Source organism: Spermophilus citellus, assembly GCF_964194105.1.
Source record: "Spermophilus citellus genome assembly, chromosome: 9".
Classification (NCBI taxonomy): Eukaryota; Metazoa; Chordata; class Mammalia; order Rodentia; family Sciuridae; genus Spermophilus; species Spermophilus citellus.
In genome coordinates, this window is record NC_138191.1 from 105,298,784 (window position 1) to 105,317,460 (window position 18,677).

At 47.0% G+C, this 18,677-nt stretch overlaps 2 protein-coding genes across 2 annotated transcripts; one reads left to right on the forward strand and one right to left on the reverse strand.

Annotated features, from left to right (window-relative positions):
* Nucleotides 1-8,698: 8,698 nt before the first annotated feature.
* BEST4 (bestrophin 4) lies at nucleotides 8,699-12,235 on the forward strand (the record flags this gene model as incomplete). Its single annotated transcript, XM_081305622.1, has 9 exons — nucleotides 8,699-8,850; nucleotides 8,938-9,032; nucleotides 9,567-9,800; nucleotides 10,045-10,199; nucleotides 10,597-10,674; nucleotides 11,134-11,325; nucleotides 11,446-11,526; nucleotides 11,648-11,802; nucleotides 11,962-12,235. The coding sequence occupies 9 exons, from the start codon at nucleotides 8,699-8,701 to the stop codon at nucleotides 12,233-12,235; spliced, it is 1,416 nt and encodes a 471-aa protein (XP_081161748.1).
* Nucleotides 12,236-16,121: 3,886 nt separating this feature from the next.
* Nucleotides 16,122-18,656, reverse strand: RPS8 (ribosomal protein S8; the record flags this gene model as incomplete). Its single annotated transcript, XM_081305623.1, has 6 exons — nucleotides 16,122-16,289; nucleotides 16,710-16,839; nucleotides 17,032-17,207; nucleotides 17,580-17,679; nucleotides 18,146-18,390; nucleotides 18,653-18,656. The coding sequence occupies 6 exons, from the start codon at nucleotides 18,654-18,656 to the stop codon at nucleotides 16,180-16,182; spliced, it is 765 nt and encodes a 254-aa protein (XP_081161749.1). The 3' UTR covers nucleotides 16,122-16,179.
* Between the last annotated feature and the right edge of the window lie 21 nt (nucleotides 18,657-18,677).

The following is an 18,677-nucleotide window of genomic DNA, read 5'->3' on the forward strand; positions in this document are numbered from 1 at the left end:
GTATAGCCCTGTAGGTCTTCCCCTGAAAAGTTAACAAGGTTGTTGTTGGTGGTGGTGGTGGTTTCCTTCTTTCTTTCTTTTTCTTTTTCTTTCTTTTTTTTTTTTTTTTTTTTTTTTGGAACAGGAGAATGAACCTAGGGGTGCTCAAGTCCTGAGCCACATCCCCAGCCCTATTTTATATTTTATTTAGAGACAGGGTCTCACTGAGTTACTTAATGCCTTGCTTTTGCTGAGGCTTTGAATTTGCGATCCTCCTCCTGCCTCAGCCTCCCAAGCCACTGGGATTACAGGTGTGCACTACCATAGCTGGCCTTCACAACTGGTTCTTGATATCCAGGAGCTGGGATATCAAGAGATCCTCCTGACTACAGTAAATTTTGTTTTGTTTTGTGGTTCTTGGGGATCAAACCAAGGGCTTCAACTGGGCATGGTGGCACACACCTGTAATCCCTGGTAATTGGGAGACTGAGGCAGGATGATTACAACTTCTAGCCTAATTTGAGAAACTAAACAAGACCCAGTCTCAAAATTTAAAAATTAAAAAAAGGGGCTGGGGATGTGGCTCAAGCGGTAGCGCGCTCGCCTGGCATGCGTGAGGCCCGGGTTCGATCCTCAGCACCACATACCAACAAAGATGTTGTGTCTGCCGAGAACTAAAAAATAAATATTAAAAATTCTCTCTCTCTCTCTCTCTCTCTCTCTCTCTCTCTCTCTCTCTCAAAAAAAATTAAATAAAAAAATAAAAATTAAAAAAAAGGAGGGGGGCTGGGGTTGTGGCTCAGTGGTAGAGCACTCGCCTAGCACGGGCAAGGCCCTGGGTTCGATCCCTAACACCACATAAAAATAAATAAATAAAGATATTGTGTCCAACTACAACTAAAAAATAAATATTAAAAAAAAAAAAGGCCAGCAGATGTAGCTCAGAAGTAGTGCAGCTGTCAAGAATGTGCAAGTCTCTGAGGTCAATTCCCAGTACCAAAAACAACAACAACAACAATAAAGCAAACCAAAGCAAAGCAAAACCATACCAAGAGCCTCACACATGTTAAGTAAGTGCTGCACCACTGAGTAACACTCCTTTCTCTGTGTAACCTCCTCCCCTTTCACACATTTCTTTATACAGTCCAGGGGTCTTTATAAAATTATTTTTCTCGTATCTATCATGCCATAAGTTCATGGGGAACAGGTTGCAGCAGCAGCTCAGACTTCTTTCCATTGGAAAGAAGAGCACCAACAAAGTGCTCTTCTCAAATTGGGCATAATGGGGCATGTCTGTAATCCTGGCAGCTGGGTGGCCGAGTGCCCCTGAGTTCAATCCTCGGTACCAAAAAAAAAAAGAAGAAGGAGAAGGAGAAGGAGAAGGAGAAGGAGAAGGAGAAGGAGAAGGAAACCCACAACTGCTCCTTCTCTGGGCGGAGCAGGCTGGTGCTTCAGCTGAACCCAGGTACCTTTCTCTTTGGCTTCCTTCTTTTCTAATCGTTTTCCTTCACACGTTTCAGGAAACTGCCTTGGCTCTGACAGTGCTAATATTCTCAATATGCACCTTAAGTCTCCTGCCAAGAATCTTGCCCTTAAAAACAAAAATATCTTGCCCTTAACTTGCTTATTTACAGTACCAACAGCATGCTGGGTACATTGCCAACTCTTCCAGTTCTGCCATGGTAACATATGTGGGAAATTATTATTTTTTCTTTTTTTTGTACTGGAGATTGAACCCACTAAGCTACATCTCTGATCCTTTTTATTTTATTTTTGGGGGTGCAGGGATGGAACTCAGGGGCACTTGACCACTGAGCCACATCCCCAGCCCTATTTTGTATTTTATTTAGAGACAGACTCTCACTGAGTTGCTTAGTGCCTCGCTTTTGCTGAGGCTGGCTTTGAACTCATGATCCTCCTCCCTCAGCCTCCTGAGCTACTGCGATTACAGGCCTGCACCACAGCATCCAGCCCCTTTTTATTTTTTGAGACAGAGTCTTGCTAAATTGCTGGAACTGGCCTTAAATTTGTGATCCTTTCACCTCAGCCTTCTGAGTTGCTGGAATTATAGGGGAGATCCACTGTTGCCCCTATAATTCTTTTTTTTTAATATTTATTTTTTTGTTGTAGTTGGACACACACCTTTATTTCACTTTTTTTTTTGTGGTGCTGAGGATCGAACCCAGGGTCTTGCACTTGAGAGGCGAGTGCTCTACCGCTGAGCCACAACCCCAGACCCCTTTTAATTCTTGTATATGCTCATATCTGTGAGCAAAAGAGTGGCTCCATGCTTTCTAAAGGAGAAACCCAGAGCAACATGCATGGGGTGTCTCTCTTCTTTCCAGAGAATTCCTGGAAGATAGTTAAAAGGCACCATTCATGGAATGGTATTTATCTTATTTATTTATTGCTCACTGTAAATTTATGGGAGATTTCATAAACAGTTTTCCCAAGGTCATCTATAGCTTCCCAAGGGCAGAAATAAGTTCTGAACCCAAGTCTGTCTGACTCCACTATTCAGTTACCTTTTTTTCTGGAGTCACTCATTCCCTCTCCTCCTCCCTCACTGTCCATGTTCCTCTTGCTAGTACTCTTTCTCCTCCCCCAAGATTCTCATAACCTAAGGATGTGTCAAAACTGACAGGTTTGTTTGTTTTGCACTGATGGGGGCTGAACTCAAACTCAGGACCTTGTTCTTGCTAGGAAAGGACTCTACCATTGAGCTACTTCCCTAGCCCCCAAGCTGAGCTTTTCCTAAGCTCTTGGTGTCTCCTGTCAGGCCTGCTGCCCTGCTGGGCACATGTCCTACACCCCCTGTCCCCTTGGTCACTTAGAGTCTCTTGATATTGTTAGGTCAGAGGTCAAGAAAGGACAGTCTTCCAAGAATGAAAGATACCAAGTGAAATTAGGACTCCAGAGGGACAACTGGATTCAACAATAAGGAGATTTCAGGAGTCCTTGGAGAGTGCTGCAGTCCACCAGAAATAAAGCCTGTGCTGATAGCCAGAGTACACTTCGTGCTTACCTTGAGCTATTCTGAGCAGTTTATACAATTAACTCACTTAATATTCACAACAACTCTATGAGATAGGTATTATCATGCCTATTTCACCACAGAAATTCAGTGGCTCACTCAATGTCATGATGTTTGGTAACCTTGGTGACTATGGTGAAACCTGGCTGCAGACACTGTGGTGTTCTGTGCTATGGTATACATCCAACTCAGCTGTGAGGAAGGGGGTGCGCTGGAGGGCAGGAACATAGGAAGGAGACAGACTGAAGGAAGACAAGCAGGGTGGGGCAAAGTGATTTACAGGTTAAATGGTTCTCTCTCCTGGACCATAAACCAGAGGAAGGGGACCTGGGCAGTGGGAAGGGAGATAAGTGACTCAGGAGGGAGGGGCAGGGTAGGTCTGGAGATAGCCCCTTCCTGGGGCAGAGGCTTCAGGTCATGCACCTTCATCCTAGTTCTGTGGGAAATTCACAGATCAGAGTGTAGAAGTGTGAGGGCCAAGGATGGGGGCAGGTGTTGTCTTGGGGAAAGCTGTCAGGGAGACCCAATACTTGGCCTCCCAAGTATTAGAACTTCTCTGAGTGGTAAGCAGTCCAGAATGCTTTCTTTCTTTCTTTTTTTTTTTTTTTAATATTTATTTTTTAGTTCTCGGCGGACACAACATCTTTGTTGGTATGTGGTGCTGAGGATCGAACCCGGGCTGCACGCAGGCCAGGCGAGCATGCAACCGCTTGAGCCACATCCCCAGCCCAGAATGCTTGCTTTCTTATGTGACTTCTCTCTCTTTCTTTTCTTTTCCCTTCCTTCCTTTTTTTTTTTTTTTTTCTTAATGCTGGAGATCAACCCACAGCCTTGCACATGCTAGGCAAGCACTCTACAACTGAGCTCTATCCCTATATCCCTAGCCTATGGGGAAGCCACAGATCAGAGCTTGGGAATGGGGTCCGTGGCCGTGATGGATGAGATCCTGGTCTTTCATCTGGAACTGTTTTTTACTCAGTGACTTCTCACCTAGCACCTGGAGGGAGGGCACAACTCCAGTCAGGCTATGAGCAGGTTTTCAGACCTTGGCTCACCTGAGAAATCTCACCCAAAAAAAGGGAAGGGCTGGGAATTAGCTCTGTTGGTTGATTGCTTACTTCACATGCAGAAGGCCCTAGGTTCAAGCCCTAGCAACACACACACACACACACACACACACACACACACACGGCAGGGGAGGGTGGGAATGGTGAAACCAGTTGACTTTCATGTTAAAATGGAGAAGGAGGAAGATGTTATCAAAAGCTTCGGCTTTGTCCCTGATGCCAATCCAATAAATAGGACATGGTTTTGAGAAAAAGGAAGCAGTTTTACTGCTTTGCTAGCAAAGGAAAAGCACAGGGGACTCCTCTCCCAGAGGATATGATTCTGCCCATTAAGGGGTAAAAGGGGGGGTTTATTTTTTATTATTTATTTATTTATTTTGGTACAAGGGATTGAACCCAGGGGTGCTTAACCACTGAGCTACATCCCCAGCCCTTTTTATTTTTTGAGACAGGGTTTCACTGTTGCTGAGGCTGGCTTTTAACTTGTGATCCTCCTGTCTCAGCCTCCCCAGCCACTGGAATTACAGATCAGTGTCACTGCCTGTGAATAGGGAGTTTTTAAAAAGGTGATTCAAAGGTTACATTCCAGGTATTCTCTGTCCAGACTTGTAATTCACTTGTTAATTTAGGAGATAGTCAATTTTTTAGATCTCCTTTTTAATTTTTTTTTTGTATTTGTAGATGAACAGAATGCCTTTGTTTATTTTTATGTGGTGCTAAGGATTGAACCCAGCACCTCACATGTGCTAGACAAGCACTCTGCCACTGAGCTACATACAGCCCCAGCCCTTCTGGTGCCATCTTGAAGTCAGAATTACTTCATTCTTGTGATGGGTGTGTGCCAAGGACCAATAACTCTGCCTAGAATGGGGAAGAGAGGTAATCCTGTTGCCCCCTAGATTAGTGAGGGGGAGGGAAAGAGAAAGAAACATGTCCATTAAAAAAATAAAATCACACCTGGGCCTGGTGATGCATGCCTGTGATCCTAGCAATTCAGGAGGCTGAGACAGGAGGATTGCAAGTTCAAGGTCAGCCTCAGCAATTTGGCAAGGTCTTGTCTCAAAAAATGAAAAGGGCTGGGAATGTGACTCAGTGATTAGCACCACTGGGTTCAATCCCTGCTACTAAAAAAAAAAAAAAATCAGTGCATTATTTAAAGCATGAAGCAGACCACTGCTACAAAGGGAGAAAAGAAAAAGAAAAAGAATCCTGTTGGGCTTCATGTCTTCCCTAGCTTTTCTCAGATGAAGCACATCCAATCCTGTCTGTAGGCCCTGGAGGGAAGTTGACATAAACTAGCGTGATTGCTGCAAGAGGGGACACCTAGAGGGCTTTGAGAAGTGACCTGGGAGAAGAGCAAGGCTGGTTTTTCAGAGCCTTCTTAGAACTGGATCTTTTTCATTTGGCTTTATTGAAAGCAAAGGTAACACTGAGAAACCAGAGGTGTCTGAGCTGCAAGTATCTCTAGGCCTGGATCTTTTATTTATTTTTATTTTATTTTTGTTTTTATGTTTTTGCAGTGCCAAGGATTGAACCCAGGGGTGCTCTACTTCTGAGCTCTATCCTCAGCCCTTTTTGTTTGTTTGCTTTTCTGGTGCTGGGGACTGAATCCAGGGCCTTGTGCATGTGAGGCAAGCACTCTACCAACTGATTTATATCCCCAGCCCTCCCCAGCCTTTTTTTTTTTTTTTTTTTTTTTGAGAAAATTTTCACTAAATTGCTAAGGCTGGCCTCAAACTTGTGATCTTCCTGCCTCAGCCTGCTGAACAGCTAGGATTAGGGCATGTATCACCACACCTGGCAGTATAATGTTTAAATAGTAAACTAACAGCTGGGCGTGGTGACACACCTGTAATCCCAGTGGCTCAGAGGCTGAGGTAGGAGGATTTCAAGTTCAAGACCAGCCTCAGCAGTTTAGCAAGGCCCTAAGCAATTTAGTTGAGACCCTGTCTATAAATAAAATATAAAACAGGGCTGGGAATGTGGCTTAGTGGTTACGTGCCCTTGGGTTCAATGCCCAGTACCATCATCATCATCATCATCATCATCATCTTAGAAGAACAGCTCAGAAGACAACATGTACTTAAAATGTGTAGAACAACTCAGAAAAGTATAGTGAATGGATGGAATCTGTGATTTAAAATGCTATAAACACCCATTTAGTTGCCTTCAATAAGATGATGATAATGGGGATGACAATGATGATGATTTTTGTGGTACTGGGGATTAAATCCAGGGATGCTGTACCACTGAGCTGCATCCCTAGTCCTTCTTTTCATTTTGAGGGTGTTGCTAAGTTAGTTGCTCAGGTTGGCCTCAAGCTTACTATCCTGCCTTAGCCTCCCTAGTAGCTGAGATTATAGGAATGCATGGGGCAATAAATTTGGTTTTTAAAAATCCAAATGCTGGGGGCTGGGGATGTGGCTCAAGCGGTAGCGCGCTCGTCTGGCATGCGTGCGGCCCGGGTTCGAGCCTCAGCACCACATACCAACAAAGATGTTGTGTCCGCCGAGAACTAAAAAATAAATATTAAAAAAAATAAAAAAAATTCTCTCTCTCTCTCTCTCTCTCTCTCTCTCTCTCTCTCTCTCTCCCACCTCTCTCACTCTCTCTTTAAAAAAAAATAAAAATAAATAAAAATCCAAATGCTGGCTGGGCACAGTGGTGCCCATCTGTAATCCCAGCTACTCAGGAGTCTGAGACAGGGGGATTGCAAGTTTGAGCCTTCCTGGGCAATTTAGCAACACCTTTTCTCAAAATATAAAAAGGGGGGAAATGAAGAATAGGAGTTCAGTGAATTAGACAAAGAAGAATGAAGAGAAGAGAGGGGGATGAGAATGGGAAAGACAGTGGAATTAATCTAATATGACTTTCCTATGTACATCTATGAATATAACACAGTGAATCTCACCATGTGTACATCCACAAGATTGAGATCCTAATTGGAATGATATTCCAAGGTTTCTACTGTCGTGTATAACATGAAAATGAAAAATAAAAATAAATAAATAAAAGGATTGTGGATGGAGCTTAGTGATAGAGCACCTCTGGGTTCAACTCCCAATACTGAAAAAAAAAAAAATCATATGAAGCAGGGCTGGGGATGTGGCTCAAGCGGTAGCGCGCTCGCCTGGCATGTGTGCAACCCGGGTTCGATCCTCAGCACCACATACAAACAAAGATGTTGTGTCCACCGAGAACTAAAAAATAAATATTAAAAAAATTCTCTCTCTCTCCTCTCTCACTCTCTCTTTAAAAAAATCATATGAAAATAGGAAAATTACCAACTGGATAGGTCTCTTTGCCTCTTGCAAAGCACCAATAGCTGTGCTCTAGAAGTGGTCACTCAAGATCCTGGATATCTCTAGGAGTCAAGATGTGGGATACAGGACTTAAGGGGGTCTGCATTCTTGGACTGAGCTCTTAGGTCTGTGACCTTGTCAGCTCTGTGGCATCAGAATAGGGAAAGTCCTGGCCAGGACCCTCAGAACCCTAGAAGAGGACACTAGTTTGGAGTTTAAGTCCTTGTCTAGGCCCAGTTAGGCTACTTCTAGTCTTTGAAGTCCATCAGTTCTAGCTTTGAATTCTGTCTTCAACCTAAGCTTGCTGTTGAACATGAACAAGTCATTTACCTCTCTGACCTCCTCTATGAAATGGGGATGGTTCCTACCTTGTTTGTAGGGTTGTGATGAGAGTTCCATGAGAGGATGACATGGTAGTGTGCCCTTGGCATTAAGTACCTGTCCTTAGTCAGTGCTCCACGATTAGCAGTTGGTATTATGATAATAGTTTATTCTGCTCCTGTCTTCTCACCTGAAGCATGGGACAGTGATCCCTGTCATCCTGGCATGAAGGACATGGTGTCATTTTTGTGAGCTGTGGGGTCAGTGCAAATGGTACTTCTGCTTCTCAAAGGCGAGCCCAGCCCTGCAGAGGTAGGGAGATTTACCCAGTTCCCAGGACTAGGGGAAGCTAGATGACAGCTTCAATCCATCAATGATAGCCTCAGTGCAGCCTAACTTTATGGACCTAGCAGGTACTTAAGTTTGGGCAGAGTGAAAGCTGGCCATTCTTCCTCAACATAGGCTGCTGCTCAGAGCAGGTAGGCAGGTATGTGTTGGGGTGAAGTGCCCTGGGCCTTGGGAGACCAGATAATGAAAATTCATAGCAAAAGTGGTGGTTCTGGATTGGAGTTGGAGATTTTGTCTTCAGAAGCCCAAAATCCGGTTACCAAGCTTTGCAGGTAAAAGAAGAGCTTGGAAAAGGGCTGGGGATGTAACTCACAGGTTGAGCACTTGCCCAGCACATTCCAAGCCCTGGGTTCAATTTCCAGAACCTAAAAAAAAAAAGGAGCTTAGGAAAGCCTCATGCACAAGGGGGCGCAGAGATCAGCCCTGCTTTGCTCTATCCCATTCTGGCTTCCCCTACGTACTATAGGTTCTGCAGAGCATGGGTTGGTTGTGCTTTGTGCTTTGTCTGCTCTGTGGCTTTCCGGCTAGAGGCCTAGGTGTGTATGACCAGAGGTGAGGGGAGTTTCCTCCAGTACTAAGCTTATTGATGGAAATGCAAGTTAAGGAGAGGGACAGCTCTGTGACTTCCTGCCTCAGGCCCCAGCACCATGACGGTTTCATACACCCTCAAAGTGGCAGAGGCGCGCTTTGGTGGCTTCTCCAGCCTGCTCCTTCGCTGGAGGGGAAGCATCTACAAGCTCCTCTACAAGGAGTTCCTACTCTTCATCGCTCTCTATGCTATGCTCAGCATGGCCTACAGGTGAGGATGGGTCTCAGGGCTGGCCTATGGGGGTGGAGGCTGTCTGTCCACCTCCCTCCATCCCAGGCCTACACTTGACCATCCCAGGTTGCTGCTGACCCAGGAGCAGAGGCATGTATATGCACAGGTGGCCCGATACTGCAACCGCTCTGCAGATCTCATCCCTTTGTCCTTTGTACTGGGTGAGGCCCCATTAGTTTTCCCTGGCTGTGTTCCCTAACCTTTGGGTTGAGCTGACAGCTCTGAGTAGCACAGCTTAGAGTCAGCCTGAGCAGGTACAAGCTAGGTGCTGAGGGCTGGGTCCAGGATTTCTCCAGAGCAAGGCCCTGCCTATCACCTGCTGAACCCTCACTCCACAAAGGGACAAGACACCTGTGGCCTCACAACTCCACTCTTGGTACTGGAAGGGAGCTGGAGAGAGGTGACAGCCCTTTCCCCACCCTCATGGGAAGCAGGTCTTGGAGTCTGGTCTTAAACTCCCACTTCCCCAATTCCTTGGAAGTTTGCATTTCTTCTTTCTCCGGGCCTGGCCTGGCCTGGCCCAGCCGGGTGGTGAGACCAGAGGAAGAGGCAGGGCTCACTGTCCTAGCCTGCCTGCCCCAGCCAGGCTGTGGTTCAGAGCCTGCTGGGAGCCCTCTGGCTTGGGAGGGAGGGCTCTGTGACTCCCAGCCCCTCCATGTTCCCTCTTTTCCCCACTACTCATGGTGGCCCACAAGGTTTCTACGTGACTCTGGTGGTGAACCGCTGGTGGTCCCAGTACACAAGCATTCCTCTGCCGGACCAGCTGATGTGCGTCATTTCAGCCAGTGTGCATGGCGTGGACCAGCGCGGCAGGCTGCTCCGCCGCACTCTCATACGTTATGCCAACCTGGCATCGGTTCTGGTGCTGCGCTCAGTGAGCACGCGCGTGCTCAAGCGCTTCCCCACTATGGAGCATGTGGTGGATGCAGGTGCGTGGTCTGTGGACCTCTGTGTGGGCCTGGCGCACGGGCTGGTTGCAGGTGTCAGGCTCGGGGATTCTCAGGTCAGGGCTTTCCCAAGAAGGCGAGATCTGATCTTCAGAAGGTGCTTCAGGATCCTGGTTTGGCCGAGTTGAAATCGCTGGGTACACAAGGGAGGGCAGCCACATAGTGGAACATAGCCTCCCCTGGCGGTGGAGAATGTGTCTTGCACCCACCCACTTCATCTCCACAGGTTTCATGTCCCAGGAAGAGAGGAAAAAGTTTGAGAGTCTGAAATCTGACTTCAACAAGTATTGGATCCCTTGCGTCTGGTTCACCAACCTGGCAGCCCAGGCCCGCAGGGATGGGCGAATCCATGATGACATTGCTTTCTGTCTCCTTCTGGAAGTGAGTTAGCTTAGGTCCAGGTCCCTTGGCCCTCCTCTAATTTTGGTACTTAACACTTAAATGTCTCCAACTAAGTACCACATGCTTTTGGAAGCACATACCTAGTAGCTCATTTAGCCTCATTCACAAATCAGGGAACAGATACTAAGTGGAAAAGCTCAAATCTCGCAGCTAGTTAGCATAAGTGGAATTCATTCTAAGAACTTTTAGCTTCAGGGCCTGTGGTTTCCAGGACTTTGAAAGATTGCTTTCCATCATAGGCACCCCAGCCTAATAACACTAGAGAGTAGGTCCAGCCTCAGGCCTATTCAGGCCTGCTTTGTTCTGGGTTCCCCTATTCTCTTCCTAGTTTTTCTCCTTCTCCTCTGCTGACCTCCTCTTCCTGCTTTTCCACCAGGAGCTGAACAAATACCGTGCCAAGTGCAGCATGCTGTTTCACTATGACTGGATCAGCATCCCCCTCGTCTACACCCAAGTAACTGCCTTTCACCTCCCCAGTCCCAGTGCCTATTGCATGTTCTGTGCTGGGTGTGAGATACTGAAGAAAATTAAGAGATGGTCCTTGCCTGGGCCAATTCTGTTCAGTGAAGCTCTGAATAGCCAAGAGCTCATCTTCAAAGCCTCCTTCCAACCTACCAAGATGACTTTATCCTGCTGGTGCTGCTACCCCATTGCATGTTTAATTACTTATCAGACTCCTCCCAGATTCTCAGGGGCAGGGATGGCATTTCTTTTCTTTTTTTCTTTTTTTAATATACATTCTTTTAGTTGTAGATGGACACAATATCTTTATTTATTTTTATGTGGTGCTGAGGATCGAACCCAGCACCTCACATGTGCGAGGCAGGGGCCACAGAGCCACAGCCACAGCCCAGGGATGGCATTTCTCTGTGTGCCATTGCACCATACTCGGCCTGGCTTTTCCCTTCTCCAGGTGGTGACCATAGCTGTATACTCCTTCTTTGCCCTTTCCCTGGTTGGTCGCCAGTTTGTGGAGCCAGAGGCAGGGGCTGCCAAAGAGCCTCTGGAGCCAGGCCAGAAGCCAGCACCAGCACTGGGAGACCTGGACATGTATGTGCCTCTCACCACACTGCTGCAGTTCTTCTTCTATGCTGGCTGGCTCAAGGTGGGCACTATAGATGGTCATACCAGTCTGTCATACCAGACCTGGGCCCTGGGTCTAATTCAATGTTGGGGGTAGAGTGGGGGCTCTAACTCCAAAAAACACTATCTCTGCATCCTACAGGTGGCTGAACAGATCATCAACCCCTTTGGTGAAGATGATGATGATTTTGAAACCAACCAGCTCATAGACCGAAACTTGCAGGTGAGGTGGGAGTAGATCCAGGGGTCAGTTCTTTGACTTCCTCTCCTAGTCAGCTCTCAGCCTGGATGTGGAGAGGAGAGGAAGGTCCTTGTGACCTGCTGCCACCCTTCTTCTGGTCCAGGTGTCCCTGCTATCCGTGGATGACATGTACCAAAACCTGCCCCCTATGGAAAAGGACCCATACTGGGATGAGGAGCAGCCACAGCCACCCTATACTGTGGCCACAGCAGCAGAGTCGCTGAGACCTTCTTTCCTGGGTTCCACCTTCAATCTTCGGTGAGTGGCAGCTGCTGGTCAATGCTGGACTTGCTTGACCTAGCAGGCTGGTGCCAGGTCCGTGGTCATCCTCTGGGGCACTAATATATCCCAGCCCTCGACTCTGCCCCTGACCTAGTCTGGCCTCAAGTTTCACCCGGTTCACCTTCATGTCCACAGTATGAGCGATGACCCTGAACAGAGCCTGCAGGTGGAAGCATCCCCTGGGTCAGCCCGGCCAGCGCCTGCAGCACAAACGCCGCTGCTCAGTCGCTTCCTGGGAGCAGGAGCGCCCTCCCCAGCCATAAGTCTCCGGAACTTTGGCAGGGTGCGTGGCGCCCCGAGGACCCCGCATCTGCTGCGCGTCCGGACCGAGGAGGGAGCAGACCCAGAAGCCGCTGGCTGCATTGAAGAGGAGGCCATGGAGTCGGGGGAAGAGGCCCCGGGGCATTGAGACCTTTCTGCCTGTCCCGCCCCCACCTCCAGCCACTCTCACCTTCCATAGTGCAGGCCGCAGCCGCGCCCCTCCCCCACCCCCCACTTAGAGCAATTTTTCCTGTGGTCCTTGAGCAGAATTCAGGGGCCATCTTTGAGAAATGATGGTGGGACGCGCCAGGTATGGAGAACCAGAGCCCAGGTGCAAAGATTAGATTCCTCCTTGCCTGGCAATGGACCTAAGCCAGTGGTCTTTAAGTCAAGCATCACCATCACTGTCTTGTGAGACTGTTAGGCACCGCACCTACCTCTTTAGATGCATTGGATTTGGTATGGGGCTCAAAAAGTGACACAAGTCGGTAATCTCAGCACCTGGGGAGACTGAAGTAGGAGGACCCCAAGTTCAAACCCAGCCTCAGTGATTTAGGGAGGTCATAACAACTTAGTGATAGTCTCAAAAATAAACTGCTGGTAATGTAGCTCAATGGTAAAGCCCCACTGAGTTTAATCCCCTAGTAGCCTCCTCCCACCCCCACCCCCCAAAAAATAAGGAGGGCATTTCTAACAAGTTTTTAGATGATGCTGTGCTACTGGTCTGGGGGTGACAGTGAATCATGCATGAAAGAATGTTTGGAAAGATTATAACTTCCTCACCCTGACAACCTAACTCATTGGGAAGGGGTGGTCAGTATGTGTGCCAGGGAATTTTGCTCTAACTGTAAAGTTGTTGTTGAAAATGAGAATATATTAATTACTTGTGCAGATTGAATTGGTATGTGCATAGTAGATGTAGTTCATGAAATGAGTTTGGGAGGGCTGAGGATATAGCTCAGGTGGTAGAGTGCTTGCCTTGCATGCACAAAGGCCCTGGGTTTGATACCCAGCACCCCCCCCCCAAAAAAAAAGGGTTTGGGAATATGCCCTGGAGACTGATTAAACTGATTTGAAACAGTCATATGCCACCCACCCCCAGACCTTTTTTTTAATCATGACTTTTTTTTTGAGTTTTTTTTTTAAGAGAGAATTTTTTTGAGGATTGAACCTGGGCCGCATGCATGCCAGGCCAGCGTGCTACCGCTTGAGCCACATCCCCAGCCCAACCACCCCCAGACCTTAAGCTCCCTGTGGTATTCCCAACCAAACAGGAGAGAACCCTTCTAAAGGGTAGAATCATGAGACCATCTCTATGGTGTGCCTGCAATGCTGGGAGTATTCAGTTGAGGGGAACATAAAGGCCTTGTAGAAAAGGCCCATAGAGGTTGTAATTATAAAATGGGGCTCCTTCTAAGCTCTAGCCACTACATAAAAAATATAGTGAAAGGGCTGGGGATGTGGCTCAAGCGGTAGTGAGCTCGCCTGGCATGCGTGGGTTAGATCCTCAGCACCACATACAAAAAAAAGTTGTGTCCCCCGAAAACTAAAGAATATTAAAAAAAAAATTCTCTTAAAAAAAAAAAGAATATAGTGAACAACAAAACTGTTATGTTATATGGCTTTAGAATTACTACCAGAAAGCTGGGAATATACCTCAGTTGGTAGAGTGCTTGCCTCTAAGGTCCTGGGGTTCAATCCCCAGCACCACCAAAACAAAAGGGAAGATGATTACTGAATGCATTTTCTTTTTTTTTGAGGCTCTAGAGATTGAACCCTGGAGAGCTCCGCCACTGAGTTATATCCCCAACCCTTTTTTGAGACAATGTCTTGCTAATTTGCCCAGGCTGCTCTTGAACTTGCCAGCCTCCCTAATGGTCAGAATTATAGATGTGTGCCACTAGGCCTTGCAATACTGAACACCTGTTTCCAAATCCATTTTTTAAATTTTTAGGCGTTGAGGTTGGACCCAGAGTCTCTTTACAAGCCCAGTTCTTTTCCTTTTTATTTAATTTTTTTTAAAGAGAGAGTGGAGAGAGAGAATTTTTAATATTTATTTTTTAGTTCTCGGCGGACACAACATCTTTGTTGGTATGTGGTGCTGAGGATCGAACCCGGGTCGCACGCATGCCAGGCGAGCGCGCTACCGCTGAGCCACATCCCCAGCCCTCTTTTCCTTTTTATAAGACAAGGTTTCTCTAAATTGCTGAGGCTGGCATTAAAACTTGTGATTCTCTCACCTTGGCTTCAGATTACAAGCATGTTTTCCAAATCTATAATGTGGAGACATAAAGAACATATTTGTTCAGAAGGCATTTAAGGTTTTTGCAGGTTTCATGGAGGGAGATATTCTTGCTCCACGGTGACAATCATCATCATGGAGGACATAGAGATGGTGAGCAGGTACATTCAAGACCCAAAGAACATAGTGATATTTTTGTTGGATTATAGATAGAAGAGAGGAGGAGGAAGTTGAATACTGGCTATTTGGGAGGCCGACAGAATTCCAAATACCAGGGCAGTCTGGGCACTTTAGCTAGATAGTCTCAAAGCAGGTCTGGGAATACAGATCAGGAGAGGGTTTGCCTAATGTGTGGGAGGACCTGTGTTAAATCTCCACTACCCTGCAAAAGGAAAAAGGCGCGGGAAATGCTGAATGTTGCTTTGCTATGCTCAAAACACAACTCAGTAAACTTTAGTTAATATTAAGATGAAATATTAGGTGGGAAAGCAGGGCCTTGTTTCACCAGAGCCAACAGTAAGGTTTTAAAGAGTTCTTAGGTTTTTGTTTAGACCATAAGAGCAGTTTTTGTACCCAGAAGAGGTTTTTCTCCTGATCCACCTTCCAATCATCTTTCTTGGATTTTACGCTTCTTTATTTATTAAAATATGTACTTTAGGAGACTGGGTTTGTGGCTCAGTGGTAGAGCGCTTGCCTAGCCATGTGTGAGGCACTAGGTTTGATTCTCAGCACGGCATATAAATAAATATAAGGGCTGGGGATGTGGCTCAGTGGTTGAGCACCCCTGGATTCACTCTCCAGTACCAAAAATAAATTAATTTTAAGGAGGGAGGGGCAGCTGGGTTGGGGATATAGCTCAGGGGCTAAACACCACTGGGTTAGATCCCAGAACCAAAATAAGTACTTTAGCTGGTGCCTATAATCTCCACAAAGGGATGCAGAGGCAGGAGGATCACAGGGTTTGAGACCCTCTCTCAAAATAAATGGTTTCAGGGGCTGGGATTGTGGCTCAGTGGTAGAGCGCTAGCCTAGCATGTGCAGGGCCCTGAATTTGATCCTCAGCACCACATAAATGAACAGAATAAAGGTATTGTGTCCAACTACAACTAAAAAAAAAAAAAAAAGTTTCAACTTATGATCCTGCCTTAGCTTTCTGAGTAGCTCGAGTTCCAGGAATGTTCCACCGTGCTGAGCAAAATGCTAACATGGCAGGCTGAGGAGTAAGAAATAATAAATCTCCAGCAATGCAGAAATTACATGGACTTTGTTTATATGTGGTGCTGAGAATTGAACCCAGTGCCTCACACGTTAGGCAAGTGCTCTACCACTGAGCCACAACCCCAGCCCACTAACCTATTCTTATATAATCTGCTCTCAGAAACCTCTATGAATACAACTTTAAGGTTTCTAGACCATCCATTTGTCCAAGTTGTAAACCTGGCTGTAAGTAAGCTCAGCATGCATAAGGGCCTAACTATGATCCTCAGCATGATCATAATCAAACCCTTACAACACAGGTCCAAACAGGAAAGGGTACAGTATCTTTAAAATTCCCCAATACAGCTTCCATTGGGCCTGCACATGATATCTCTATGTCCACTGAGACCCAGTAAGAAACAATAGCCCTACTATAGAAATGCACAGTCCACACAGCTTAATAGGCTGGGCCTTCAGGGAGATATGAGGCCAAAGGGAACTCCACAGTGGGATGAACCTGGGTCAGGATAGAAGGCAAGATGAGGGGCTCCACATTATCAATAGGAAAAAAGCCAAATTTCAGACAACATGAACATAGGACATAGAACAATAAACACCTTTATTACATGAGCTAAGACAGAAGGGAGGAGGACTTATTTGCCCTTCCGGGCTTTGATTTTCCTCAGATAGAACTCCAACTCCTTGCCTTCTAGAACATAGCCATCCGCTCGGCCACACTGTCCTGGTCTTGATGCAATGCAAGCTGTAAGAGATTATGTGGCCCTTAGTGAATGACAAGAAGCCCCACCCACCTACATATATCCTCTGAAAAGATCCATGTTGTCTGGAATCCTGGGGGCAGGCATGAAGCCCACTGTCTCCTCAGATACATTTTATCATCACTTCAAGTCAGTAGCAGAACTGGACAAAGTTTTCATCACTGAGACAGCCCCCCCCAATGCCTGGGCTTCCCAAAATACTCCTGAAACTAGAAGCCAAGCTGCAAGGATATGTGGATATACCCTTCCTACCCACAATTTTACATTTCACCTTCACACTAAGGTCCAATTATCATTAAACTCCCCTGATGAACCTTTCAGATAAACATGCCTGGCAGTCAAATCAACAGAGGGCACACTGCATCTTTGTGACTCCCATTTCCCCAATACAACAGCCATCTCACCAAGAAGCTTGCCCTGCTGGAACTGCTCCTCCAGAAGAGTGCTGATTTTAGCATTCTTCTTCCTTTCATCATACTTCTTTTGAATTTTCTTAGACCGCTTTTTGTTTAATATTTCTTCCTCCTCAGGAGTCTGAATAAAAAGGACACATATGGATTAGCTCAGGGAAGTCATCAGAACCTTCTTCAGCCCAATACCTGCCCTCCTCAGCATTAAAGGCATTCATCTCTCTCCCTTCAGCAGCAGAACTGGACAGAGTTTTCATCACAAGAAGGCTCAAGTCAGGCAGCTCTCCCCCTAACCCACACAGGGAGTAGCACGTACCAGCTTGGCCCCCTTCTTGCGGCCCAGGGGCAATGCATAGTGGGACTCGTACCACTGTCGGTATGGTGTGCTATCAATGAGCACAATGCAGTTCTTCACCAGGGTCTTGGTGCGGACTAGCTCATTATTGGATGCATTGTAGACAACATCAATGATCCTTGTTTTCCGAGTACAACCTGCTCACAAGAGAAATTCAGAATCAAGCCATATAAACCAAGGGCCAATTGGCCTTCCCTTCCCTTCCCAAGTAGGCACAGAAGGAGGGAACTCTACTTCACTCAGCCATGGTCATCAGCTCCTTTTCCACAATCCCATCTTTTCCTAGAGATGTTTGACAACCACCCTCTAAAGATCAGCTCCAATCCCTCAGGATATAGGCAGAATAATCAAGATAGAAAAAACTCTCTTGCTACCTCAAGGTCTTTCAGCAAAGAGGAACTTCCAAGTGCTTTGCTCCAGAGTATGCAGTTCTCTTCTAAAAACACTTACAAAAGCTCAGCCAGGCTTAGGTGTTAAGTTTCCACCCACTTCTGAAGGGCCCCACTCACACTCAGAGCCCCAGGAGAAGTTCCCCACATCCAGCCTCAAAGCACGATACTTCTTGTTGCCTCCCCGAACTCTGACAGTGTGTATCCGACGCGGTCCAATCTGCAGAATACAAGGAGACAAGAACTAGGTTATCAAGGAAAGCAAGACAAGCAAGGGAGGGGAACCTGGACTCAAAGGAGGTAACTGTCAGTGTAACTATGACAAGTCCTTCCACTGGCAAGTGGCACACAGGCGACCAATACGGCCACAACCACGCCTAAGGATACTTTTTTCATCATTCTAGTTACCTCCTAAGAAAAAAACCTGAGACCCAACACAAGAAATGCCCACCCTTCCCGGAACTGATCAAGTCGCTGCAGGCAACTGTCTCTATCAGACAGTAAACTCGGGGGACCAAGTCCATAGACCATGCGTTAATTTAGCATTTATTCAACATATAAAGGTAGGGAGGCCGCGCAGTCCCTAACATCAGAACCCAAGAAAACCCACCACCACACAGACCCGAGTACATAACACAGTAGGGAGAAGCGACCTTTCAGGCAATAAGGCCCAAGCACGCACCTACCTTAGTGTTGGCAGCAGGGCGTCCCAACTCATACTTCCGCTTCTTGTGGTAGGGCTTTCTCTTGCCCCCAGTCTTGCGGCGCTTGTGCCAGTTATCCCGAGAGATGCCTGTATGTGGAAACGGGGACGGAAGCTTGAACGGCTGGGGCTCGGTGCCGGTGACTCGCACGCTCCAGACCTCCCGCGCCCGGCGGGCCGCACGCTCAGCTCTCCAAGGTTGGCTTCCCCACTGCTTAGTCGGCAATATGCAGCATTACCAAAGTGTCATCATACACGTGCGGCCCAGCCATTGCTCTTTCCCGGGGCAGCCATTTGATGCCGCTTGCACTCTGGCTCCTCCGTAGTATCCCCACAAAGCCCCCGGGACTCTAAAACCAACAGGCCACCCCCTTCACAGCTGATTGTGACCGGAGATCGGGGCGCCTCCAGTTCTAAACTCGCCGTGGGGCAGGATGGCGCTGGATTGAGATCACCCCGGTCCTCAGCCCCAACTCAGAGAAACACTCACCCATGGCTCGGCGCCGGCTGGAAAG